Source organism: Lepidochelys kempii, chromosome 1, assembly GCF_965140285.1.
Source record: "Lepidochelys kempii isolate rLepKem1 chromosome 1, rLepKem1.hap1, whole genome shotgun sequence".
NCBI classification, from domain to species: domain Eukaryota; kingdom Metazoa; phylum Chordata; order Testudines; family Cheloniidae; genus Lepidochelys; species Lepidochelys kempii.
The window spans coordinates 206,896,752-206,920,504 of NC_136380.1; the positions used below are offsets into that span (position 1 = coordinate 206,896,752).

Consider the following 23,753-nt stretch of genomic DNA (forward strand, 5'->3'; position numbering starts at 1 on the left):
AAGTCATGCCAAGGGTCACAGATGGAGTTAGAAGCCATGCCAAGGGTCAAACCAGAGTCAGAGATGTGCCATGGATCAAGAAGCCAGTGTTAATAACTGGAAGGAAGGCAAGGGAGTAAGAACAAGGTGAAGTAACAGGAACAAGGAGGAGGGACCATGCAAGCAGGCTGGAACTCGGTCTCAGGGGTCTGGTCAGCAGCAGACCTAGCAACAATTGCTCAGACAAGGGGAGTGGCCTGGACAGGAAGATTTATGCTAAGATGTGTCCAATCAGCAGTCTGCTGCTAGTGAGCTGATCCTGCTGAGTCAGCAGTTGTAGCCCCTGTTTGTGGGTCTATGTCTATTCTTGTAACAGGGTGGTGCAGATGATAAGGCTCTTGCTCAGCAACCCTAGGTTTAAGACCTGACAGTAACTGGCTATTCTTTGATTAGACCTTCACTGTAACTGTGATATGAGTGTTCCTAAGACTGGTTATTGGTAGCACTAGTCAGATAGCGGGCATTACGACTTTTAGGGCTACCCAGTGATAAAATGTGATGGGTGCAGTACAAGGATCTGAAATAAACACACACTTTACCAGTTTTTGGAAAACTCTTGTTTCTACATAAAAAACAAAAGTTTAGATTAGACACCATCATAAGTATCAAAATTTCATTTTGGACAAAATACTCTGAAAGAAAAATTATGGATGCAAAGCAAGATAATGTAAAATAAAATTGTGATAAAGACATTAATATAAAATTCTAAAATAAAATCTGGACATCCTTCCCCCAAACATCACTTAAATAAATCACATAATCACACAAGTAAATAAGTAGGTTAAATCCTCAAGTATAACTTTTCAACTCCACTGATTTCATGCTCTTATTGAGTCAGCCAGCTGCTTTTATTATACAAAAAAATATGGAAGGTTCTGTTGAAAATCATATGAAATACTGAACAGATTCTTAGTCAGTTCTAAGCTCTTGAGTACCCTGACAGACTTTAGGAGGTGGCATGAGTCATTTTTAACAGCTATCTCATTTGCTTTTGAGCTCAACAGACTCCTTATTGTGCCTTGTGCATAAAGTTTGGTTTGCTGTATCATGCTTCTGAAATCAAGAGGCCATTCTTGAGTTCAGAGTAAGCTTCTAGGACTCAGTCATTTCAAGAAAACACTATTGGGTCTTGGTAACTATTGTAGATCCATTAGTGGTGGAAATGGTGGAAGCTGTAATTTCCCTTGTACAGTCAATCAGTTTCTCTGTTGGTTGTGTTGGTCTTTCACACAACACACAATGAAAGAAAAACATTTTAACATATAAGAAAATCTTATTGTAAAACTACAAAAATGAGCAAGGGACATCAGGGCAGGTGTAGTACATGAAATTAATTTAATCTTTCTTGAAAACTGACTAGCTTTCAAGTAGGTTGTGTCCCTTTCACTTCAACTCTTTGTCATTAATCTGTTCAGAAAATTACAGCTAATGCTTGGGTGGAGCTGGGGGGAGCTAAGACCACAGAAATAGGCAAACTGGAGGGGCCAGGTCATTCAGTGCCCTGTCACCAACAGTGACCAGGACTAGCTGCTTCAGAGGAAGGCTGAAGAACCCCTGAAGTAGCCAGCTCTGTAGCTGCCCTGAACAGGAGGGGTGATGCTTTCCCAGTTGTCCCTCATCAGAGGCTGGCCTTTGCCAGCAGGTCCCCATCAGAACTCCAAGGCTACATAGCCACGGGAACTAGGGGTGTGGGAGGTGCTGCAGCACCTCCGGCCTGCGCCCGGGATCCCATTTGCCAGCCGACACCCCACCGCGCCCGGGGTCCTGGCTGCCTGCTCCATGCCTGTCCCCAGCTGTGCCCCCAGCCTCTGCCCTCTTGCCCCTGTTGGTGTCCACCCCTCCCGGAGCCATGGCACTGCTCCCGGCCCCAGCTCTTGGAGAGGGGGTGTGTACAGGAGTGAGAGGGTGCAAGGTCAAAAGTTTGGGGGCCACTGCTTTACAGTTTGGTTAGCTGGTTTTCAGCACCCCTACTATACAAAGTGTTCCAGCACCACTGCAGGGCTCTGGGTTTTGTTTCTCTCCTTTATACTTCAGCTTTTGTTACCTGGAGCCCCGCAGCCCGGTTACACTCTGGCCCAAGGAGCAGGCTCGGCAGCAACGGCAGACACTTCAGATGGGCCCCGCTCCCTTCCCGCTGGAGGGGACAATGGGGCTGGGCGGAGCATGCGGTGTGCGGCTCCTCTTGTGGCTGCAGGCAAACCCAGCTGGGTCCCTGTGGGCAGGGGCTGGTACGGGCGTGCTTACACACATGCTCAAGCATTTGCACACGTTGCCCCTCTGCCCAGTGCCCCTCCCGGCTGGGCGCCCCCAGTGCCACCTGCTCATCAGTCACCAGTCGCAGCACTGGGCCATTTGCCCTTCCAGTCTCCCTATTGGTTGGCAGCACCAGTGTCCAGTCTCGGCCGTGCTCCAATCACAAGCCCTTAGGATGGGCAACTGGCCTCCATTGGCTTTTCCAACTGACAGTAAGACTTTTCTCACCTGTCCCTGCCCAACCAGGCACCAGCTGATGGTGTGTTTCTGTCTATTGGACAGTTCTCCGAGATCGAGGCAATTGTCCACCTCGCTAATTGCATATAATCACTGGCTTTCCTCAGACAGCCAGTGGAGTGGACATGGGCTAATGGTGAAGACCTGTGACTTGGCAAATCTGCTGTCAATCAGTGATACGTGCTCCACCCCCTAAGAGCAGGGCATGCGCGCACGCGGGGGTATGGGTGTGTCCATTTGTGCATGCGCCCATGAGCGCTGGTGGGGTCGGGCTGGGTGGTTTCAGAACCTTGGAGAGTGTCTGAGAGCATGCAGGAGCAATGGCGGTGGAGCTGGAGCTGTGGGTCTGGGACAGCGGCTGCCCCCAACACTACTTTGTTTATCTGTTTAGCTTCTGAAAGAGGGACATTGTGAACCCTGCTCAGTGGCTGGGTTAGGGCTACCTCAGCTACCTGACATTATCGGGCATGGTTGCCCCGGCTACGCTTGCATCAGTGGGCACAGTTGTTCGGGCTACCCCGGCACCACCAGGCATGATCACCCTGGCACCGCCAGGCACAGCTGTCCCGGCTATCCTGGAACTGTAGGGAAAATTTCATATTTTAACATCTGCCCCTGCAATCGCCATCTTCGATCACCATAGTTGTTGTTTGGGATCCATGTTTGTTCCCCTTCTCCTTCACCAGTTTGGTGCCCTTTTTCAACTTTGGCGCTCTTTTGAGTAAAAAGGCGGGAAATACTAAAGCAACGTGACCGGCTAGTCTGCCTGGCAACGGGAGACGATAAATGTCCATCTCCCCCATCACCTAGGGCTGCCTGTCAGCAAGGCAGTCAGTGGACAACTGCACTTAGGGCTGCTGAGGCCACAATACCTCTGACTGCAGGGTTGGGGTTACTTGCCTGCACGCTGGATAGCAGTCCATCAGCCGTCCTCGGTCTCTGGATCTTACACACATGCAGGATGCAGCAGGGGAAGAAGACCCATGGGAGAAAGACTGGAATCCCTGGTCAGAGCCCTGTCTTCGCAAAGGAGACGTGTTGGGGAAAGATCAGCTTACCTGTCTTCGAGCCCTGTCTTTGAGTTCCTGTCTTCACCTGTCACCTGTGTCCAGTGCTCTGGTCCTGACATGTCCGTGAGTGTCGGTCGCATCCTGTTATCAAGACATGGTACAGTGTCATCTTTGTAACCTTTGTAGCCTGTCCTTGTAAATAGCTTGGGGCCTGGGCTTTAAGCCCTGTATCTTGTTTAACAGCCGAGTGGTTCTGTATTTTGGTCCTTTTGGACTTGGGGGTCCTAGTTAAATACATGTCTGTTGTTAATTTACTTTGTTTAATAAACTGTTAAACTGTTTTGCACCTTACCCCATTGTAAATCTTTGTTTTGGGTTTAAACAACTTGATGATAGACACGGGATGCGGGGGGAAAAGCCTAATTGCATCCTGGCCAGGTGAACAGCACCACCAGGTTCCAGCTACCCCAGCATTGCCAGGAAGGGCTGCCCCAGGACTGTGAGGGATAGTTGCTCATTTACCCCTGGACTGTGTTGTGGTGACAGAGAGCCAGTGAATTGTCTCAGGCCTGTGGATGATCAATTGGTTACCATAGGATTGGGCAGAGAAAAATTTTTGCTTACCCCAGGACTGTGGGGCATGGTCAGTCAGTTAATCCAGGACCAGGATTATAGTCCATTATTCTAGGTCTCAGAGGAACACTTGGTTGGTTATCTTGGGACTAACAGGTTATGTTACCACAAGGACATAAAAACGGCCATACTGGTCAGACCAAAGGTCCATCCAGCCCAGGATCCTGACTACCGACAGTGGCCAATGCCAGGTGCCCCAGAGGGAGTGAAGCTAACAGGTAATGATCTAGTGATCTCTCTCCTGCCATCCATCTCCACCCTCTGACAAACGGAGGCTAGGGACACCATTACTTACCCATCCTGACTAATAGCCATTAATGGATTTAACCTCCATGAATTTATCCAGTTCTCTTTTAAACCCTGTTATGGTCCTAGCCCTCATAACCTCCTCAGGCAAGGAGTTCCACAGGTTGACTGTGCGCTGAGTGAAGAAGAAATTCCTTTTATTTGTTTTAAACCTGCTACCCATCAAGGGATCAAGGGACAACTGGCTAGTTGTTTTGGGACCAAAAAGCAGTCAGATACCCAAGGACTGCTGGGGACCTTTCGTTGGTTACACCAGGACCATGAGATTCATAGGCCTGGGAACTAGGAGTGCAGGGGGTGCTGCAGCACCCCAAGGTGGCCCTGCACCCAGGCCTCCCCTCCCCAGCCTGGGGCGCAGGTCACAGCTGCCGGCCCTGCTGCCTGGCTGCTGGCCCCATGCCTGGAGCTCTGGGCCTGGGACTCTGCTCTTGGGACACTGGCCCTGTGCCTGTGGCCCTGGACCCCCGCTCCTGGGGTCCCTGCTACTGGCCCCACACACGGGGTCCTGTCTGTAGGCCAGGGGCTCTGCTCCTGTCCCTGTCCCTGCCCCCAGCCTTTGCCCCCTTAGCCCTGTCTGGGTCCCTCCCCTCCTGGAGACACGACACTGCTCCCAGCCACACCTGGGGCAGGTGGGGGGAGGATGCAGACAGCGGTAAGTGGGCTGGCTTTCGGCATCCCCACGATTAAAAGGGTTCCAGCGCCACTGACGGGAGATGGTTGGTTACCAAAGGATTAACAGACAGGCTTTTATCCTCGACTGGTGAGGTGTTGTTTGGTTGCCTTACAACTGTGCGTGGTGTTTCAGATACACCAGGACTGTGAGGGAGGGTTCAGTTATGTGACAACGGGGAGGGGTAGTTTAATTCCCTGAGGCCTGTGCAGGGGTAGTTCAGTACTCAGGCAAGTGAAAAGCTACCAGCCCAGTGAGGAAAGGTCAGTGACCCTCAGGAGGGTGAGGGAAAAGGGCGAGAGGAGAGCAGCAAGAGCTGTCGCTGCTGGGACGGACAGACAGACAGACAGACAGCAGGCAAGAGCAGCAGAAGGAGACGGCAGGGAGAGAATCCAGGCTTCAGAAGCACCAGAACCCCAACAGACAATTGCAGCAGAAGCTGCCACCCGGCCCTGCACCAACCGGAAAGCGCGACACCCCCTACAGCAGTTCTCGTGCTCCGAGCAGGTCTGGTTTATAGTCCCGGGTGGCGCGGGGCCGGCAGGCTCCCTACGCGGCTGCCCGGAAGCGGGGACACCTGCAGCGCTTCGGCTGGGGAACGGCGCGCGGGGTGCGGAGGCGGGGGAGCGCGGGCTCTGGGAGGGAGGTGGGGCGCGGGGCGCCGGATCCGGGGGGGGGGGGGGCGCTCACCTCGCTCGACTCCCGGCGAGCGCCGACCAGTCCCTGCGCCGCCGGAGGCGCGGCTCTGCGCGCGCTGCCCCCCCCCGCCCGCTGCCTCCGCAGCCCCCATTGGCCGGGAAGCGCGGCCAATGGGAGCTGCGGGGGCGGCGCCTGCGGAGGGGGCAGCGCGCGCAGAGCCGCTTAGCCGCGCCTCCGGCGCCTAGGGGCCGCGGCGCAGGGACTGGTCGCCGCTTGCGGGGAGCCGAGCGAGGTGAGCGCCCCCCCGGATCCGGCGCCCCGCGCCCCAACTCCCGCGCCCCCCTCAGTTACCGGTCTTTGCCCCTTGCCGGCGCCCCCCCCCCCGTCCGCCCAACATGCCGCGGGGGGGAAGCGGTTCCCGGTCCCGTTTACTGAAGGCGGTTTGGGGATTTTAACGCTGGTTTGTTATTTTAATAAACTGCCTAAAAGCGAAGAATTAAAGGCAAGGCTGAGGCAAAATAGGCAGAAAAAATAGATTCAGCTCCTTTTGGATGCAGGTTTAAATCTGGATTGGTGGTCGCTCATTCGTTTTGAAACAAAATAAGTGTGAAACGTGGACTCTGTGAGAGAATCAGGTGCTGGGCTTGACGTTATTTCTTTTTTGAATCTCAATTCAAATTTTGCTGCTTGTGGAGTTTTTAAAGGGCCTTTTCAGGGCAGCTTTTCCATCTGACAAAATGAGGTGCATATATTTTTCAGTCAGTTATACATAATATTGGCATCCTGTTTAGCACAAGGGACTAACGCACTGCCTGAGCCAGCAGAACATCGGACCGGTTTCTTTTTTTGTTTTGTTTTTGCTACATGTAACTGATTGCGTTAAAGCACACTGGTTTCCCCCCCTCCCCCACATCCTTTTAAAGATTTTTCCAAAATGAAGAAATTTAATTTCCGCAAAGTTTTGGATGGTTTAACTGCCTCATCTCCTGGTGGCAGTAGCGGTGGTGGCAGTAGCAGTGGTGGTGGAATTGGCGCTGGAAGTGGATCCATGCATCCAGGAGGGACGGCAGGTGCTGCAGGGACACCCAGAGATGAGATCCAGGAAATCCTGTCTTCGGATTATTTCCAGATTTGTAAGGTAAGGATTGCAGTGGCTCTTTCTATTCATTTACTATTAGAATTAAAAGAAAGAATAAAAGAAAAAAGCATCTTTTAGGGGGCCTGGGTGATGTGATGCCAGCATACCTTTCACTTGACAACTGCAGTGTTTGTGGTAGCTAACCCTGGAGTGATGGGATGGAAATCACATTTAGGCTTATTCTTCCCTGTGCACAGTTGTAGTAGTCAATAAATTCATAAGGCTCCTAATGTCAGCATCAAGAGCCCAATCCTGAGCTCAGGCTCAGTTTCCAAATTGATAACACTACGGTAAGGAATTCAGGCAAAGCTAGTAAGAATAAAATGTGCAAGTAAGCTCTTTTTTAGAAATTCATAGTATACAAGGTTTTTTTTTTAATAAAATATGTTGTAGGTAATATTTCAGGAAAAGGCATTAAACAAAGATAAAATCCACTGTAGTTAATGTTACACATAATGTTTTCATTTCTCATTTGTGATGCATTGAAAAGGGATCAATTATTTTCCTTTAATATTCGCAGTGAAGACTGTTAACTATGGCAGCATTATAATAATAGAACAGTATCAAGATAGGAAAGCCCCAAATTTGATTGGTCTTTGTTTTTCTTAGGTGTTGACCTGATTCTTCAATGAGAGTTTTGTCTGAGTAAGAAGTGTAGGGTCATCCCTGTGTTTGTCTTTTTCAGGTTTATTTTTCATAACGAAAGCTTCAGCACTATTCTTAAATAAAATAAAATCAGTACTAGCTTCTCAGCAATTATAACCAACACTACAACAACAAATTATAATTAAAAAAAAATAAGAAATGAAATTTTGAGCCCAATCCCATTGTCCTTAACTTTGACATGAATTCTGTTGACTTTCACTGGGAGTTTTTCCAAAGAAAGGACTACAGAATTCGGTCCCTTAATGTTGAACTTTCAAGGATATCTTGTAAATAGTGAGGAGGAAAAATGATTTTTGAAAAAAATTGTAAGAAAAAAATTGCTAGTATGTTTTAAAAGCTGTATTAATCTTCCCAAAATAAACCTCATCCTTCAAGGTTTTTGAAATTCCAATTTGGTCAACTTGATGTACAAAACTTCATCAGAGGATGAACCATTTATTTTTATTTGTTGTTATTATTTTGCTTAATACCTTTGAAAAATAAAATAATTTGATTAACATGGGGCATGTAAAGAAAAATAAATGAAGTTTACCTGTTTAAGATACTACTTTATTAGTCAGCATAAAAGGCTATGGTTTGAAATTTGGGAAATGATCAAATCATATTGTAATCTAATTGCTTTTGGTTCTTTGGAAAAAAAGAAGAAATTTAAGATATTTAACCATGTAAAGCGATTACTATGAATTTATAGTGCACGTATCAACATAAATATTTAAAACTAAGGGCCCACTTCTGCTGTCATTGAAATCAAACAACTAACACAGTTTGGGGCATTATGGTTCTAATTCTGTTCCCAATTAAAGTCAAGATCAAAACTCACATTGACATCAGTAGGAACAGGACCAGAGGGAAAATTACTTCAGTGAGTTTTGGATTAGGCTTTGTGTAAATAATAATGGGAATTTTGCCATTCATTACCTTATGTGAAAACAGGATCAGGCCCTTTGGGCCAAATTCCTCAGTAGTCTAAATGTGTGCAACTCAGTTGTCTTTAATGGAATTATACCTGTTTACACCAGGGTTCAATTTGGCTCCTTTTGTGTATGCATACAAAAAAAACAGTAATATGTCAAACTTCAAATATTTTAATCAGAGCCCTGCCTCCCCTTTTTAACACTACAGAAATAAAAAGGAAATACAAATAATCAAAAATATATTATAATATCATTGTCGAATCTGACTTAAATTCACAAAGTCAAGGGAATTCTGAGTTAAGGCTAAAACTCAGCATATTGAACTCCATGATGAAGTCATCTTACAGCACCTGTGATTTGTATTTGTCTCAAAATAGTATCATGTGATTATTACATGTCATATGTTGTAATACGTAGTCAAAATAGGGTGCGTTAAGAACAGTGTCAGTTCATTTTCAGCCTTAATTCTGAATTTACTTGTTACTTTAAAATATTTCTGTGGTGTTACTTTCAGATGAACCTATCTACATACATGAGTACATTAGTAACCTGTCATTTTTGGAAGATTTTGGCAGGCAATAATTGCTTCTCTTTTTAAAATCAGCAGACTTTTTATTTTTAAAAAAATATTATTAAGCTGAGTGTTAATATCAGTACAAGAAAGCTTCAGGCAGCAGCAGCACTTGCTTATAAAAGCATGGTACTGCAGAGGCCACCCTGATAGTATACAAAATATTTACTTCCTTTGATCAAAACACATAGATGCAATAAAAGCAAACTTGCCAAAATATTCCATAAATATGTGCTGATAAAAAAATACACTGCCCTAAAGATTATCCTTAGATCGGAATTATTCTGCTGTATGGCCTTTTGGTAATCTTATATGTTTGAGTAAATCAACAGAAGACCTATAAGCCCCAATCCTGCATTTTGTAGCACGTGAATGGACTGCTGTGCTCATGCAGGCCCTCACTGAAGTCAGTGGGGCTCCACATGGGTACAGCACCCACTCGCATTCTATAAGGTGCAGGATCAGAGTAATAATTTGTACCATAAACCAATGCAAAAGAAATGTTGCAAAAGCAAAAATAAAGAAAGAATCATAGAATCTAAAACTTGCCTTTCTTTCAAGTTACTCCTATACAGACTTTTGAGATTTCTGTTGAATATTATTCAACTGGAATAGGTAAGTTTTTTAGCTGCATGTCTGAGGTCCTGATCCTAAAGCCCTTGCTCACTCAAAACTCCCATTAAAGCAAATGGCAAATTTTGATTTTTATGGGCTGCAGGCTAAGGACAGATAGAGCAACAGTTTAGCTAATCTTTTAAAACAGTTTTATTTTTATTTCCTTTGCTGTGTCTTCATTTAGGTGTAGAACATAAAAGCTGACTCATACTTCAGAATTATAGGGCCTGATCTTGCATTTCTCACTTAGACACATCTCCCATTTGAAGTAAATGGGAGTTTTTCTTAAATTAAAACTGCAGGATCTAGATCACAGTTAAGACACTGGTTTTATTATTAACAGATTTGAGGGCTTTTTCCTCTCTGTGTATTTCAAAGGTGCTTATCACTGGGGTGCCTATCAGGTATATTGGTAAATTAGATGTAAGCAGAAAGCTAATAGATAGGAACTGAATATTTTATTTTATTTGGATGTGTTCACAATTGCCTTTTGATATTTATTTTCAAAAGTAGGGGACTACATTAATGATTTTAAGAATATAAATACACTAGGTTTGAAATATTGTGAGTTAAATTACTATTGCTTTTCCTAACAAGCACGATAAATTTACATGAAGGTAATATTGTAATAATGAATCAGTGGCAACCTCTTTTACAGTTTTAATATAATGACATGAAATTCTGACACTCTTATAGTTGTCAGCTACTGTGAAATCAGCAAACTGAGATACAGATCACATAGTTTACATGGCTGCCCTTGGGAGGTGGGTATTCATGTGCATATCAAAAAGATATTGATTATAGCTGGATCAACTAAATCAAAAATTTTAATGTAGTAGCTGTGACAGATATTGCAACCGCATGCAGTATCTGTGAGGATCATTTTGTGTTCAGTGTATGAATGGTTTATATAACACTGTGGGACAGGGATTGTATGTAATTCCAAGGGGGAAGGATTACTACAGCTCTGCAAGGAACTAAAAGCAGTAGCGGGGGATTAAGATGAATCATTTAGGTTATAAACACTCCAGAGAGGTACCACCCACTGAAGAGGCTTCAGTATACTAGTTCAGACTGGGTTTTTTTTTTTTTTTTTAAATCAACAGACAAAGAACAGGCTTTTGGTGTGAAACGGCTGGGCTTAAGATGACTTGGTGCCTTCTTTCTGATCCAGCAAATGGACAGGACCTTCTGTCCAAGAGCTCCAACCCTTGAAAAAAGGTTGGGAAAACTGGTTTCAGAGTAACAGCCGTGTTAGTCTGTATTCGCAAAAAGAAAAGGAGTACTTGTGGCACCTTAGAGACTAACCAATTTATTTGAGCATAAGCTTTTGTGAGCTACAGCTCATTTCATCGGATGCATACTGTGGAAAGTACAGAAGATCTTTTTATACACACACAGCATGAAAAAATGGGTGTTTACCACTACAAAAGGTTTTCTCTCCCCCCACCCCACTCTCCTGCTGGTAATAGCTTATCTAAAATGATCACTCTCCTTACAATGTGTATGATAATCAAGTTGGGCCATTTCCAGCACAAATCCAGGTTATCATACACATTGTAAGGAGAGTGATCATTTTAGATAAGCTATTACCAGCAGAAGAGTGGGGTGGGGGGAGAGAAAATCTTTTGTAGTGGTAAACACCCATTTTTTCATGGTTTGTGTGTATAAAAAGATCTTCTGTACTTTCCACAGTATGCATCTGATGAAGTGAGCTGTAGCTCACGAAAGCTTATGCTCAAATAAATTGGTTAGTCTCTAAGGTGCCACAAGTACTCCTTTTCTTGTTGGGAAGACTGTGGCTTACTAGAGCCCCATAAGACTGATGGGTGACCTCTGGTAAACTTTTAGCATAAAGTATAGGAACTTTTATTGTTTTTGACATGTTTTGTAATGTTATGTTTTTACCTTGAGAATAAAGGTGCTTGCTTAGAAGGAGCTGTGTGGTAACTGGTAACTGCTGGTAATACACAATTAATAGCTTTGGGAGAGAAAGCAATGCACAGGTGCTGGCCTTCAGGGAGAATGGCTTTCTGGAGGTATCACAGTGTAACTCAGGGAGCTGTGTACCCTTAAAACCCCAGTCAGAAAGGAGAGAGATGTAGATCTTCAGCCAAGAGAGGTGATGGCTGGGAGCTGGAAGCCTTAAGTGGGTGCCCTTGAGGGACCACAGAGAGGGAATGCAGGTGAAGTTATCCTGAAACTGTGACAGTAGCCTCATGCCGAAAACTGGGCCTGATCCAGGTGAAGTTAGTAGTAAACAGGGGTGTCATTTACTATGAGGTGGGGGAGGAGCAGCTGCCTCCCCAGTCCTTGGTGCTCCACCCCACTGACTTTTCATAGGTCTGTATGCATGCTGACACAACTTTGCCCACTCTTTACCCACAGAATTTTTCTGAAATGACACCCCTCATAGTAAAGCTTAAATTGATGTTAGTGACAGAGAATTAGCCTCATTCTTTGGAATAAGCGTCGTAGTCTCTTACATTTTGCCATCATGTTAAATAGGTGCTTTCCTAACAGAAATTCACAGGTGAGTCCAAGCCACAGTCCACAATATGTAAGAACCTGCTGGACTAGAACCAGGGAGCACAGGGGTTCTGCACCACTGATGGTTCTGCATCTTCACTGGAAGCTTAGGCTGGGTTTCCGCTGGAGGACCTTGTGAAGCTGGGCACTGCAGGAAGTGCTGCCCAGAAGGGCCTGAGTGGCAGCCCTTTGCAGCACCACTGATTGGCTCATGCTGATATATAAACCCGGAAGCCACTATGGGGAGCTGATTGAGCAATGATGCAGATTTCTTCCAAACCAGACCCTGTCTTGCTGTGGATCCTAGACTCTGGCTTCTGACCCTGGTTTGTTATTGACTCTGCTATATGCCTGCTGTCTGTAACCTGGTGCCTGACTCTGACTTCCTGGTATCCAGACCCGGCTCAACCCTGACTCTGCTACTTGTTTCCTGATTGCAGCTGGGTAATTGACCAAGGCACACAGGCTGCTCATGGCCTGGTCCAGACATCATCTGAACTGGCCCTTGCAGTGCTGCTGCCTGAATTGCTTTGATGGGGATTGCTGGAAATTCTGGAGGATCCCGAACTAATGCAGGCTGCTCTTCCTGCTGCGCCCCCGAATATACCCTACAGATCAGATAAAGGTGGGGCTAGTAGTTAGCATGCTCATTGGCGAAGTGCTTGAATGGGCTTCCTCCTGTTGGAGCAGAACAGCCCAGTGCTTTCCGACTGGGACTCCTGCCTGCAAGCCTTCTCAACCATCTTTGATGAGCTACATCGTGTCCGCTTCACAGAGGCTGCCCTCTGGAAGCTTTGTTGGGCAAAGGCCAGCCATCTCCTGTGCTGCTTTTTTCTGTTGATTTGTGGTTGATGTCATATGGAATGGAGGAGTCCAACTATACCAGTTCTGGTGGGGAATCAGTTAGGATGTGAAAAATTAGCTAGCCCATGTTGAAAATGTCACATTCCTAGAGGCTTTTATTAATCTTGCCTTGGGCTTTGACTCTTGGCTGCATGTTCGGAAAGAAACCCCGTGTCCACCTTGTACACCAAAGCCTGTAGAACTGAGTCCTGAACCTATGTAGGTCACCCTGGGTCACCGATGCCTGGTCCCAAAGGAGAAAAAATGTTAGCTGCAGCATGCCAGGACATGCCCTTGCCTCTTGTTCCACTTGAAAGAGCTGGGGAAATGGAGCAGCCCAAGCTTGCTGGGGTGGAGTATAGCCTGGGCATCACTAGAGCTCCATGCTCTGGAACCACTCCCCAACCTTCAAATAGAACCCTGTCTGGAACCATAGGCTTCTCCACGTTTCCAGTTGCTACTGCGGTTGCAGGCTATGGGCAGGCACAGCAGATCCTCTGCAACTAATGATAATAGACTACAGGACTGCTGCCAACTTTGTAGGTGCAAAGGCAGTCCAAACCATTGCTAAACCCACTCTAGAGCTGGTGGAGATGGTTGCTGGGTCCCTCCTATCATCAGGACTGATGATCCGAGAGACTGTCCCCTTAGAGACTATAGTAATAGGGCACCAGAAAATAATATGCTTTGATATGGTCTGCTCTCCAGTCTTCCCAATAGTTTTTGGTATTCCTTGGTTGGAGCAGCATGACCTGTGTATCTTCTGGTGGCGGAGAAGCATTAGCTTCTCCTCCAAATATAGCCAGAAAGCTTGCCTTGAACAAATCAACCAACCCCCAGGTGACCCGCAACCAGGGCCCCAGGAGTGAATAAGACCTTCAGAAGCGAGACCCCAAATGGCGGGGGCTAACCAGAAGCAATGATTCCAGACCAGAACCTCGACCTCCCCGACAAATACTGAGATACCTGAATGTATCTGAAAAGAAAAACATGGATTCACAACCCTCACACAGGTACTACAATTATCTAATAGACCTACAAACAAGGGCAAAGGTGCCACATGGAAGGATATGCACTATGTTTGAGCCAGAGTTAGAGGCACTATGTGCATATATCCAAGAAAATCTTACAAAGGGCTTCTTTCAGAGATCCACCTCTCCAATGTGGCACTAGTCCTCTTTGTGTGAAAAAAGAGTGGGTCACTACACTTCTGCATAGACAATCATGCATTGAATCAGGTGACTATTTGTAACCAGTACCCCCACCACTCATCCCAGAATTTTTGGGCTGCCTGAGGTCTGCCAGGTTCTTCACTAAACTAGATCTTCAGGGGGCATATAATCTAGTGTGCATAAGACCTAAGGATGAGTGGAAAACCATTTTTCTTACCCGATATGGGCACTTTGAATACTTAGTAATGCCATTTGGTTTAACCAGTGCCTTTGCAACATGTCAACATTTTGTAAATGATGTGTTCAAGGGCATCCTGGGCCATATGTGATAATCTACCTTGATGATATACTGGTGTTTTCTGAGAACCCTGAGCAGCACTGCCACAATGTCTGGTCTGTCCTGGAGAAACTATGGAAGCATGGTTTGTATGCCCAACTAGAGAAGTGCACCTTTGACCAGGCCACCCTTGATTGTTAGGTTACATCATCTCCTCAGAGTATATTCAGATGGATCCACAGAAGATGGAAGCCATCTACAACTGGACGGCATCCATGTGCTCCCACACCACATAGTTTCAGACTGAGCCCACAGTTTACCTCTCACTTCTGACACAGAGCGTACAGGTTACTGGATGTCTGCATATTCACCTTCTCCACATACGAGGTTAAACCCTTCTCCGCATACTGCACCCAAAAAAAAAAAAAAGGCAAACCAAAAAGGTGAACCAGGTACTGGAACAGTGTTTTGTAAATTATCACCAAGATAAACTGATTCACACTCCTCCGAAATGCAGAGTTTTCATATACCAATGCTGACCATGCTGGTACACGTTAGAGCCCCTTCTTCTCTAATTACGGTTTCCACCCCTGAATTATGGTTGCCAACAGTCTAATCTCACAAACCCAAAGACCCTTGCCCTGCCACCTGCCCCACCCCCTTCTCCGAGGCCATGCCCCAGTCAGTCAATCCCTTCTCCCTCACTTTCGCTTGCTCTTCTCCACCTTCACTCACTTTCACTGTGCTGGGGTCAAGGGGTTCAGAGTGTTGGGGAGGGCTCAGGGTGCAGGCTCTGGGAGGGAGTTTGAGTGCAGGAGGAGGCTCAGGGCTGGGGTTGGCATGTGGGAGGGAGTGCAGGCTCTGGGAGGAAGTTTGGGTGCAGGAGAGGGTCAGGACTGGGGCAGGGTGTTGGGATGCAGGAGGGGGTGCAGGCTCTGGCCGGGTGGTGCTTACCTTGGGTGGCTCCCAGAAGCAGCAAGCATGTCCAGCTCCTAGGCTCAGGGGCAGCCAGTCAGCTCTGCGTGCTGCCCCTGCCTGTAGGCGCCACCCCTGCAGCTCCCATTGGCAGCGGTTCCCGGCCAGTGGGAGCTGTGGAGTCGGCGCTTGGGGCAGAGGCAGCGCACAGAGACCCCCCTAGTCCCCCCAAGGGCTGCAGTGACGTACCGGCCACTTCCAGGAGCGGCGTGGAGCCAGGGCAGGCAAGGAGCCTGCCTTAGCCCTGCTGCGCTGACAGAGTTTTAATGCCTAACATCTCCCGGTTTGGCATCAGTAGCCTCCGGGAGATAGAGCCTGATTTCGGGAGACTCCTGACAAAACTGGGAGGGTTGGCAACCCTAACCCCTGTTTTCACCTGGCACTACCAGCTGCCATCGACTGGGTCCAAAAATCCATCTTATTCAGGGGAACTCAGGAACCGCCTAGCAGAGGCGAAGAAGGCTTACAAGAGGCATGCAGACCACCTGCAACAGGAAGTTCTGGCATTCACAGTACGCCAGAAGGTGTGGCTCACTGCCAGGCATCTCCAGACCAGTCAACTCTCCTGGAAATAGGACCACTGGTTCCTGGAACCCTTCCAGATATGCCAGCAGATCAACCTCATTACCTTTAAACTATAGCTTCCCCAATCTCTCAAAATACACCCAATTTTTTCATATTTCCCTTTTGAAACCCTATACTGAGAACTCCTTCCCTGATTGAACCATACCACGGCTTCCATCGTTGAAATCCAGGGTCACAAGGAGTACAAAGTGCACGCCATCCTTGATTCCTGATGGATGCCTGTACTATCTGGTGGACTAAGAAGACCATGGCTCTGAGAAGCACACTTAGGAGCCTGCTTCCCATGTCCGTGCCACTCACCTGGTGGGGAATTCCACAGAACTCACCTGAATAAGCCTGGACCAGCAGCATCCCTACTGGACTAGAACCTACAACGATAGTGGTGCTGGGCTGCTGATGCTTCCACATCACCATTGGAAACTTAGGCTGCGTTTCCACTGGAAGACCCTGTAAAGCTAGGCATTGCAGGAAATACTGCCCAGAAGGGCCTGAGTGGCCGCCCCTCTCAGCCTACTGATTAGCTTATGCAAGTATATAAATACTTATGCAAGTGTTATGGGAAGCTGTCTGAGCAATGATGCAGACTATATGTTTGCTTCAACTCTTGACCTTGTCTTGCTGTAGACTCTAGACTCCAGCTTCTGACCTTGGTTGTCCCTGAGTCTGCTATTTGCCTGCTGTCTGTAACTTGCTGTCTGACCCTGACTTCTTGGTAACCTGACCCAGTTCGACCCCGACTCTGCTATTTGCCTGCTGTCTGCAACGTGGTGCCTGACTCAGACCCTGCTACTTGTCTCCTGATTGGTAACTGACTGGTGCACACAGGCTGCCCACAGCCCGGCCCTGACACAGTACATAGAAATGACTAGTTAGCTGTGGGAATAAATCTCATGTTAAGATTCTGGAAGATCACATTTATGATGCTTCAAATCTCTTGAGTTCAGAAAGCCCATAAATAGGGAAATTAGGGCTTTTATTACCTTTGCAGGAGATTGGTTGCTTAGGCATGATGCAGTTGGAGAAGATTGAATGAGAATGAAGATGTACACTTATCAGACATAGTTGATATTGTTTATGCAAGAAAGTCTCCCATTGAGGAGAACATGCATAAGGAATATAGAATTGAGCATGCAGACAATTATATGTTTAATCTAGACATACAGAAAATGTTGGAAATTCATATTTGGGTTAGGAACACAGACCTGTGATCTCTCTAGTCCAGTATCCTCTCTCTGGCCATTGTCAGCACCTGAAACCTCAGAGGAAGGTGCAAGAACCCTACAGCAGATAGATATGGAATACCTCCAGTGGAAGTCCCCTCCTAATCCCCAATAGTATGATATTATTTTAAACCTTGATACCTGAAGTTTTTATTCCTTCCAAAACTTTTTGTTTACATTAACTGATATAACTGGATATTCATTTTATCCATATAAACAGCCAGTTCCCTTGAATCATACTAAATTCATAGCGTTAATAGTGTAGGCACATAATGAGGCCAGATCATACATTCCCACAGAAAAAGTGATGGGGCAAGGAGACCTGCATGCAGTTCATTTTGCAGAATTTTCTAGGAGGCATCCCCTCAAGGGAGATTGGTTTGGGGGGCTTATGGATTGTACAAGGGTGATGCCTCCCAACCCCAGTTGATCTGAGGGTGAGATATCTACCCCCCCAAAAAGCATGCAGGCAGTAGCCATCCTGCAAGGACAACTTCCCCTATGCCCTATCCTGGTAGTCTCCATTCTGTCGTTTCAGCAGGGGCTGTGTTGTCATTGGCTGAATGACACTGTCCTGTAGTGACACTGTGTAATAACTATATGATTGTGATTAAGACATTTTAGTGTTTGTGATGCCAGATTAGATTAAGTTGATTTTTAAAGACACACTAGATTTGTTTGCCTCCTTTATGGGTTCCATTGCAGGGCAGAGATAAGGTTGATCAGTGTCCTTAACTGTGCGTTTACATACTGTAACATGTCTGGATTTCTTTCAAGTGTAAGCTTAACTCTTAATTTCCAGGGTTTATAATGTTTGGTTCTTGGACAACATCCCTGCAAAGTATTTAATCCTAAATTACTAATATGTACTCTCAGCCTTAACACCAATTTAATGTAGTTTTTGTCTGGGAATTTTTTTGTTCTTTTTAATTAAAAAAATTCATTTATGAACACTAAACAAGAAACTCAAAGAGAATGTTCCCATCTCTTCTAATGATTTGAAGATATGAAGTATCAACCTTAAATCATTTTAATTTTTATGGCCAAATTAAGCCATAAAAGGCTGTTTTCTGCCGTTCTGGAGCAGCACAAAGTATACTAGCTAGGTAAACTGGGTTTACAGTTGCTTTGTTGAGCAAGAGTGTACACTCAAGGTTATCCCTCCTTTTTGAAAGTCCCTTCTTTCCTTGCACACATATTCCGAATTTCCTCTCCCCCACTTTCTCCATGTCCCTTGTGTGCACAGACATACTCCAATTTCCCTCTTCCCCCTGAACCCCACGTTCTCCTTCATGTGTGTGTGCACGCACGCAGAGTTTCCCCCCTCTGTCCTTCCCTCTCTTTTTCATTAGAAGTGGTGTAACATACAGCTTTAGAAAAGGAGAATTTAAGATTAAGTATAATTTTTTGCCATTATATGTCATAACTAAAATTTATCTGGTTTATAAGAACTTCCTGAGAGAGAAACACAAAAAATGGTCATCTCCTATTGTTGTAAGAGACTGAAGTCATAGGTTGATTCCCTCTTTCCAAAAGGCCCCCACCTCCTTTTGCTCCCAATGAAAGAGAGGCCAACCTGTCCTCATGAAGGTGGTGGCATCCAATGCTGTCAACCCCTGGAGAGGAACATAAAGGGTACAGAAGGGCAGCAGCCCTTGGCAGTGAGTGTTAGAGCCCAGACTGATGGACTCTAGTTTGTGCTACTGTGCTAAAAATAGCTGTGTAGATATTGCGGTTTGAGCTAGAGTCCAGGCTCTGAAGCCGACCTCCCTCCCTAAGTTTTAGAGCCCGAGCTCCAGCCCAAGCCACAGTATCTACACAGATATTTTTAGTGTGGTAGCATGAGCCCTGCGGGCCCAAGTCTGTCGACCCAGGCTCTGAGAGTCACTGCCCTGAGTTTTGTAGATGTATCCTCAGATCCACTGAGTACAGTAGGACTTGCTCTTCTCAAAATAGCCACCTGAGGGCATAATGGAACACGTCTGCCATTTTGAAAAAGTTTTTGTGTAGGATTCTGTGTAGTAGAATATTGTTCTTTAGCATTTGCTGAGGGAGAAACTTTCATGTGTGAACTTGTTTTACAGGAGCATTTTGCAATGATGGCGCAAGTCTGGGGTTAGTGTCCTCTTTCCCTCTCACCATGGGGTGCGAGGAACTGAAGTGCTACCCTGGTATTCACCTGTCTGTGGACACTGTTTGAGAACATTAAAGGAAACAGGAGAGAAGAGAGGCAGTTGCTACTAGAGACAGTGAAGGGGATGCAGCACAGAGGTCAACTTTCATGACTATCCTGACCCAGTGGGGTTATTGGCATGTATGCAGTAAATGCATTCCATTGACTGAAAAGATTCTATTGTACCTGCTACTTTTATGACATCTGATGTGGGGAAAAAGGCATTGGAGTTATAAAAATATTTTACAAAACAATAATGCCTAGCAATAGTATAGTATTTTTCCTCAAAAAGGGACCTATAAATTTGATCTCTAAGTGCTTTACAAAGGTGGATTTTCATCTTACAGATGGAGAAAATGAGAAATGGGAGAGGTGAAGTGACATACCCAAGATCATGCAACTACATTGTGCATTTTTTTTCTGTAATAAAGAGATTTCCAGGCTGTAATGCTGAGGCAGGGCTAGATGATCTCTCAAAGACTCTTCCAGACCTACATGTCTGTGATTCTGTGTTTAAAAAAAAAAGCTGTTTATGTGGATTGGTTAACTTGTCACAGCTTATATAAGATGCTTGGTGGGAGTGAGAGAGGAGGACAGAGGATTGTACGATTTGAAGTGTAAGTAGTGAGCATCTCGGGGAGGAGATAGCAGTGTTGTCAAGTACAGGTGGTTGATAATACTTAGCACTTTAAATGGAATGTGATGCTATCCCTGGATGGTTTTGTCCAGTTTTAATAGGCCAGCTCGCTAGCAAGGTTTGTGAATGATAAAAGATTGGTATGCAAGTGGGAGATGTTTGGTGCCTGCAGTTAGGGACAAATTTTGTGATTACATACACTTCGTATAGCTCTGAAGTCAACAGGATTGCACAAGGTGTAAGTCAATGCAAAATTTGACCTTTAACATTTAAGGTTCTGATTCTGGCTGCTAGTGGGTGTACTAGCACAGACTCCTGTACTCACAAGTAGCCACACCGATTTCACTGGAATGTGGTGCAGATGCAACTCTCCACCCTATCACATCTGTTTGCAGGATCACGGCTTAAACAGTTAAAATGGATTTCTTACATTTCATACAAAAAACTACAATAAAAGAACATTAATGTTGCAAATGGAAGCACTGAAAAGTCTGGAACCCGACACCTCTGTCCCCTTGCTTGTATGCACTACAATCTAGTCTTTAATATATGATCAAGTATTATTATTTCCTCAGGATACCTGCCTGATTTAGGACCAGATCCTCAGCTGATGTAGATCGGATTTGCACCGAAGATCTGGCTCTTTGTATACAGGTTGGATGGTGCACAGGGAATGAGGCAGCTGTTCGATATTTATTTTTATGCTCCTATTTCAGTGAGAAATCCTCTGCCTCATTCATTGTAGACTGCTTGCTAAATGAGTTGCAGGTCCTCTGATGTTTTCCTCATTCACCACATGCTATCTATCCTGTACATGGAGGGACTCAACATACTTTCAGTGAACACCTGTGTAAATTTGCTTTTACTCTAGATTTACGCTGGAGTAATTGTAAATAGAAATGGGTAAAAAATAAAGCACACATCCATAAGACCCCTGTTTCATTCACTAATGTATCCCTGCTTCAGATATTGTATGCTGTTTAGCCCGCACACTGGGTGTGAGTAAATGCAGGGATAATAGCATGGGATCATGTACATAAAGATCTGATTCTCCGGCACCTTGCACATTTTGTAGTCATTACATCTGTAGTGAGACTGCAACATAAGGGTAAAACATTTTCATTCTGATTTGGTAGCATTTTATACTTACTTTGCACTGAAGGCATCAGGACATTAAGGGATGTTGATTTATTTTGCATTGACATTGATTTTATATGATTTCTTATATGGGGGTGGGAGCAAAATAGTTCATATAACTGGTCATTCATAAGATGGATATTCATAAAATCAAGGTTCTACTATAATAGCAGAAGTTATTTCTCAAGTATCTTCATACACAAAAATGGATGAACTATTTCAACTGAAATATTTTAAACCTCCCCCCAGCAATCAAGACATCTACTTCTGGGCAAAGATCAGCTCTGGAAAATTTCATCCCCAAATATGAAAATTTTGGAAAGTTGTAAGCAATTGAAAAAAGACACTTTAAAAATGGAAAGACTTAAGCAGCCTTAACTATAGGTGATGCTATGTGTTGAAAATTATAACTGTAATAAAGCTAGACTTGTTTTACTTTCAGATAATAAACTTCCATCACCTTATTTTTGGTGTTCTGAGTGGTGGTGAAGAAGAGACAGGAATGTTTCCTGTTAAGACTTACAGGAATGTTGAATATTTTACAGTTCTGGTAAATATTTGCAGACTAGCTCTCCATTGCACAAATGTTGCTCTGAACACAATGTAGCTTCTGTTTTTAGATGATTATGGTTAGTGCTGCAACAACAACAAAAATTAATATGAACTACTACTTGAACTGCTTTGACTAAGGGCCAAATACACAGTCCCCATTTGAGATAATGGGCCAAATCTAGCCCGAATGAAGGCAATAGAGTTATGCCCGGTTACACAAGGTCTGAATTTTTCCCAGTGGTATTTTTACATAAGGAGTGAGGACCCAGGCCCAGAATCACAAAGGGACTTAGTCACTGCAACACTGAACATTGTAACGTCTAACTTTTAGGCATCTAAAAAATTATTGGAACAAAGCTGCAATCCACAATGCCTGAGCTAGGCACAGAGACTCCCTGTACAATGAATGGGGGGAGAGAGGCGCCTCAGAATGTGATCTGCAAAATCCAGCTTGCTAGGCAGGGAACTTCCTAAGATGGTCAATTGGAGATGCTGACAAGAGGTGTTTGTCTTAAGCCCTGCCCTTCTCCCCTAAATAGGCACCTGAGTCTGGGCTGCAGGGAGACACTATCTCTGTTTGTGATCCATAGACTCCAAGGCCAGAGGGGACCCGTATGATCATGTAGTCTGACCTCCTGTATAACACAAGCCATAGAGCTTTCTCAAAATAATTCTTAGAGCAGATCTTTTGGAAAAACATCCAATCTTGATTTTAAAAATTCAGTTATGGTGAATCCACAGTGACCCTTGGTAAGTTGTTCCAATGGTTAATTACTGTCACTGTTTAAAAAATTATGCCTTATTTCCAGTCTAAGTTTGTGTATCTTTAAGCTTCCAGCCATTGCATCATGTTATATCTTCCTCTGCTAGCATTGAAGAGCTGACTATTAAATATTTGTTCTCCGTATAGGTACTTGTAGACTGTGATCAAATTGCCCCTTAACCTTCACTTTCTTAAGCTAAATAAATAAGCTCTTTGATTTTATCATTATCAGGCATGTTTTTAATCCTTTAATTGTTCTTATGGCTCTTTTCTGAACCCTCTCCAATTTATCAACATCTTGAATTATGGACACCAGCAATGGACACTATTCCAGCAACGGTCACACCAGTGCCAAACGCAGAGGTAAAATAACCTCTCTACTCCTACTTGAGAGTCCCTTGTTTATGCATCCAAGGATTGTTTTAGCCCTTTCAGCCACTGCGTCGCACTGGGAGCTCATGTCAGCTGATTACCCACCATGACCACCAAATCTTTTTCAGAGTCACTGCTTCTCAGGATAGAGCCCCCCATCATGTAAGTATGACCTACATCTTTGTTCCAAGATTTATACATTTACACTGAGCCGTATTAAAACACATATTGTTTGCTTGTGCCCAGTGTATCAAGCAATCCAGATCATTATGTATCAGTGACCTGTCCTCTTTGTTAGTTACCACTCCTTCAATTTTTGTGTCATCTGCAAACTCTATCAGTGATGATGATCTGTTTTCTTCCAAGTCATTGATAAAAATGTTAAATAGCACAGGGCAAAAAACTATTCTCTACAGGATCCTGCTAGAAACACACCCATTTGAGGATTCCCCATTTACAATTACATTTTGAGATCTATCAGTTAGCCATTTTTAATCCATTTAAAGTAGAACGTCAATTTTATCTTTCAAGTTTTTAATCAAAATGTCATTCAGTACAAAGTCAAATGCATAACAGAAGTCTAAGTACATTACATCAGCAAACTTTATCAAACAAAATTCTCTCATCAAAAAAATATCAGTTTAGTTTGACAGGATCTATTTTCCATAAACCCCTGTTGATTGGCATTAATTATATTACTGTCCTTTAATTCTTTCTTTATCAGCCACTCTGTTATCTTGCCCAGGATTGATGACAGACTGACAGGGCTGTAATTACCCAGGTTATCCTGTTTGTCCTTCCTCACTCCACACATAACTTGGTGGGGG

General features: G+C 44.9%; 1 protein-coding gene and 1 long non-coding RNA gene across 13 annotated transcripts in view; one reads left to right on the top strand and one right to left on the bottom strand.

Annotated features, from left to right (window-relative positions):
* The window catches only part of LOC140897333 (uncharacterized), a 28,605-nt gene extending 22,691 nt beyond the window's left edge, over positions 1–5,914 (bottom strand). The window contains exons 1-2 of one of the 2 annotated variants that reach the window (XR_012154705.2): positions 5,839–5,914; positions 3,588–3,680 (exon numbers count right to left, since the gene is read on the bottom strand). This is a non-coding gene — a long non-coding RNA (uncharacterized LOC140897333). Of the gene's footprint in view, positions 1–3,429; positions 3,681–5,838 lie in introns of both variants that reach the window. The other variant, XR_012154707.2, reaches the window with a different exon arrangement.
* Positions 5,915–6,003: 89 nt separating this feature from the next.
* The window catches only part of STXBP5L (syntaxin binding protein 5L), a 440,505-nt gene continuing 422,755 nt past the window's right edge, over positions 6,004–23,753 (top strand). For 9 of the 11 annotated variants that reach the window (XM_073309722.2, XM_078848419.1, XM_078848425.1 and 6 more), the window contains exon 1: positions 6,010–6,925. In XM_073309722.2, coding sequence (XP_073165823.1) covers positions 6,722–6,925 — 204 coding nt within the window. In that variant the 5' untranslated portion in view covers positions 6,010–6,721. Of the gene's footprint in view, positions 6,926–23,753 lie in introns of all 11 variants that reach the window. The other 2 variants (XM_078848433.1, XM_078848434.1) reach the window with 2 other exon arrangements.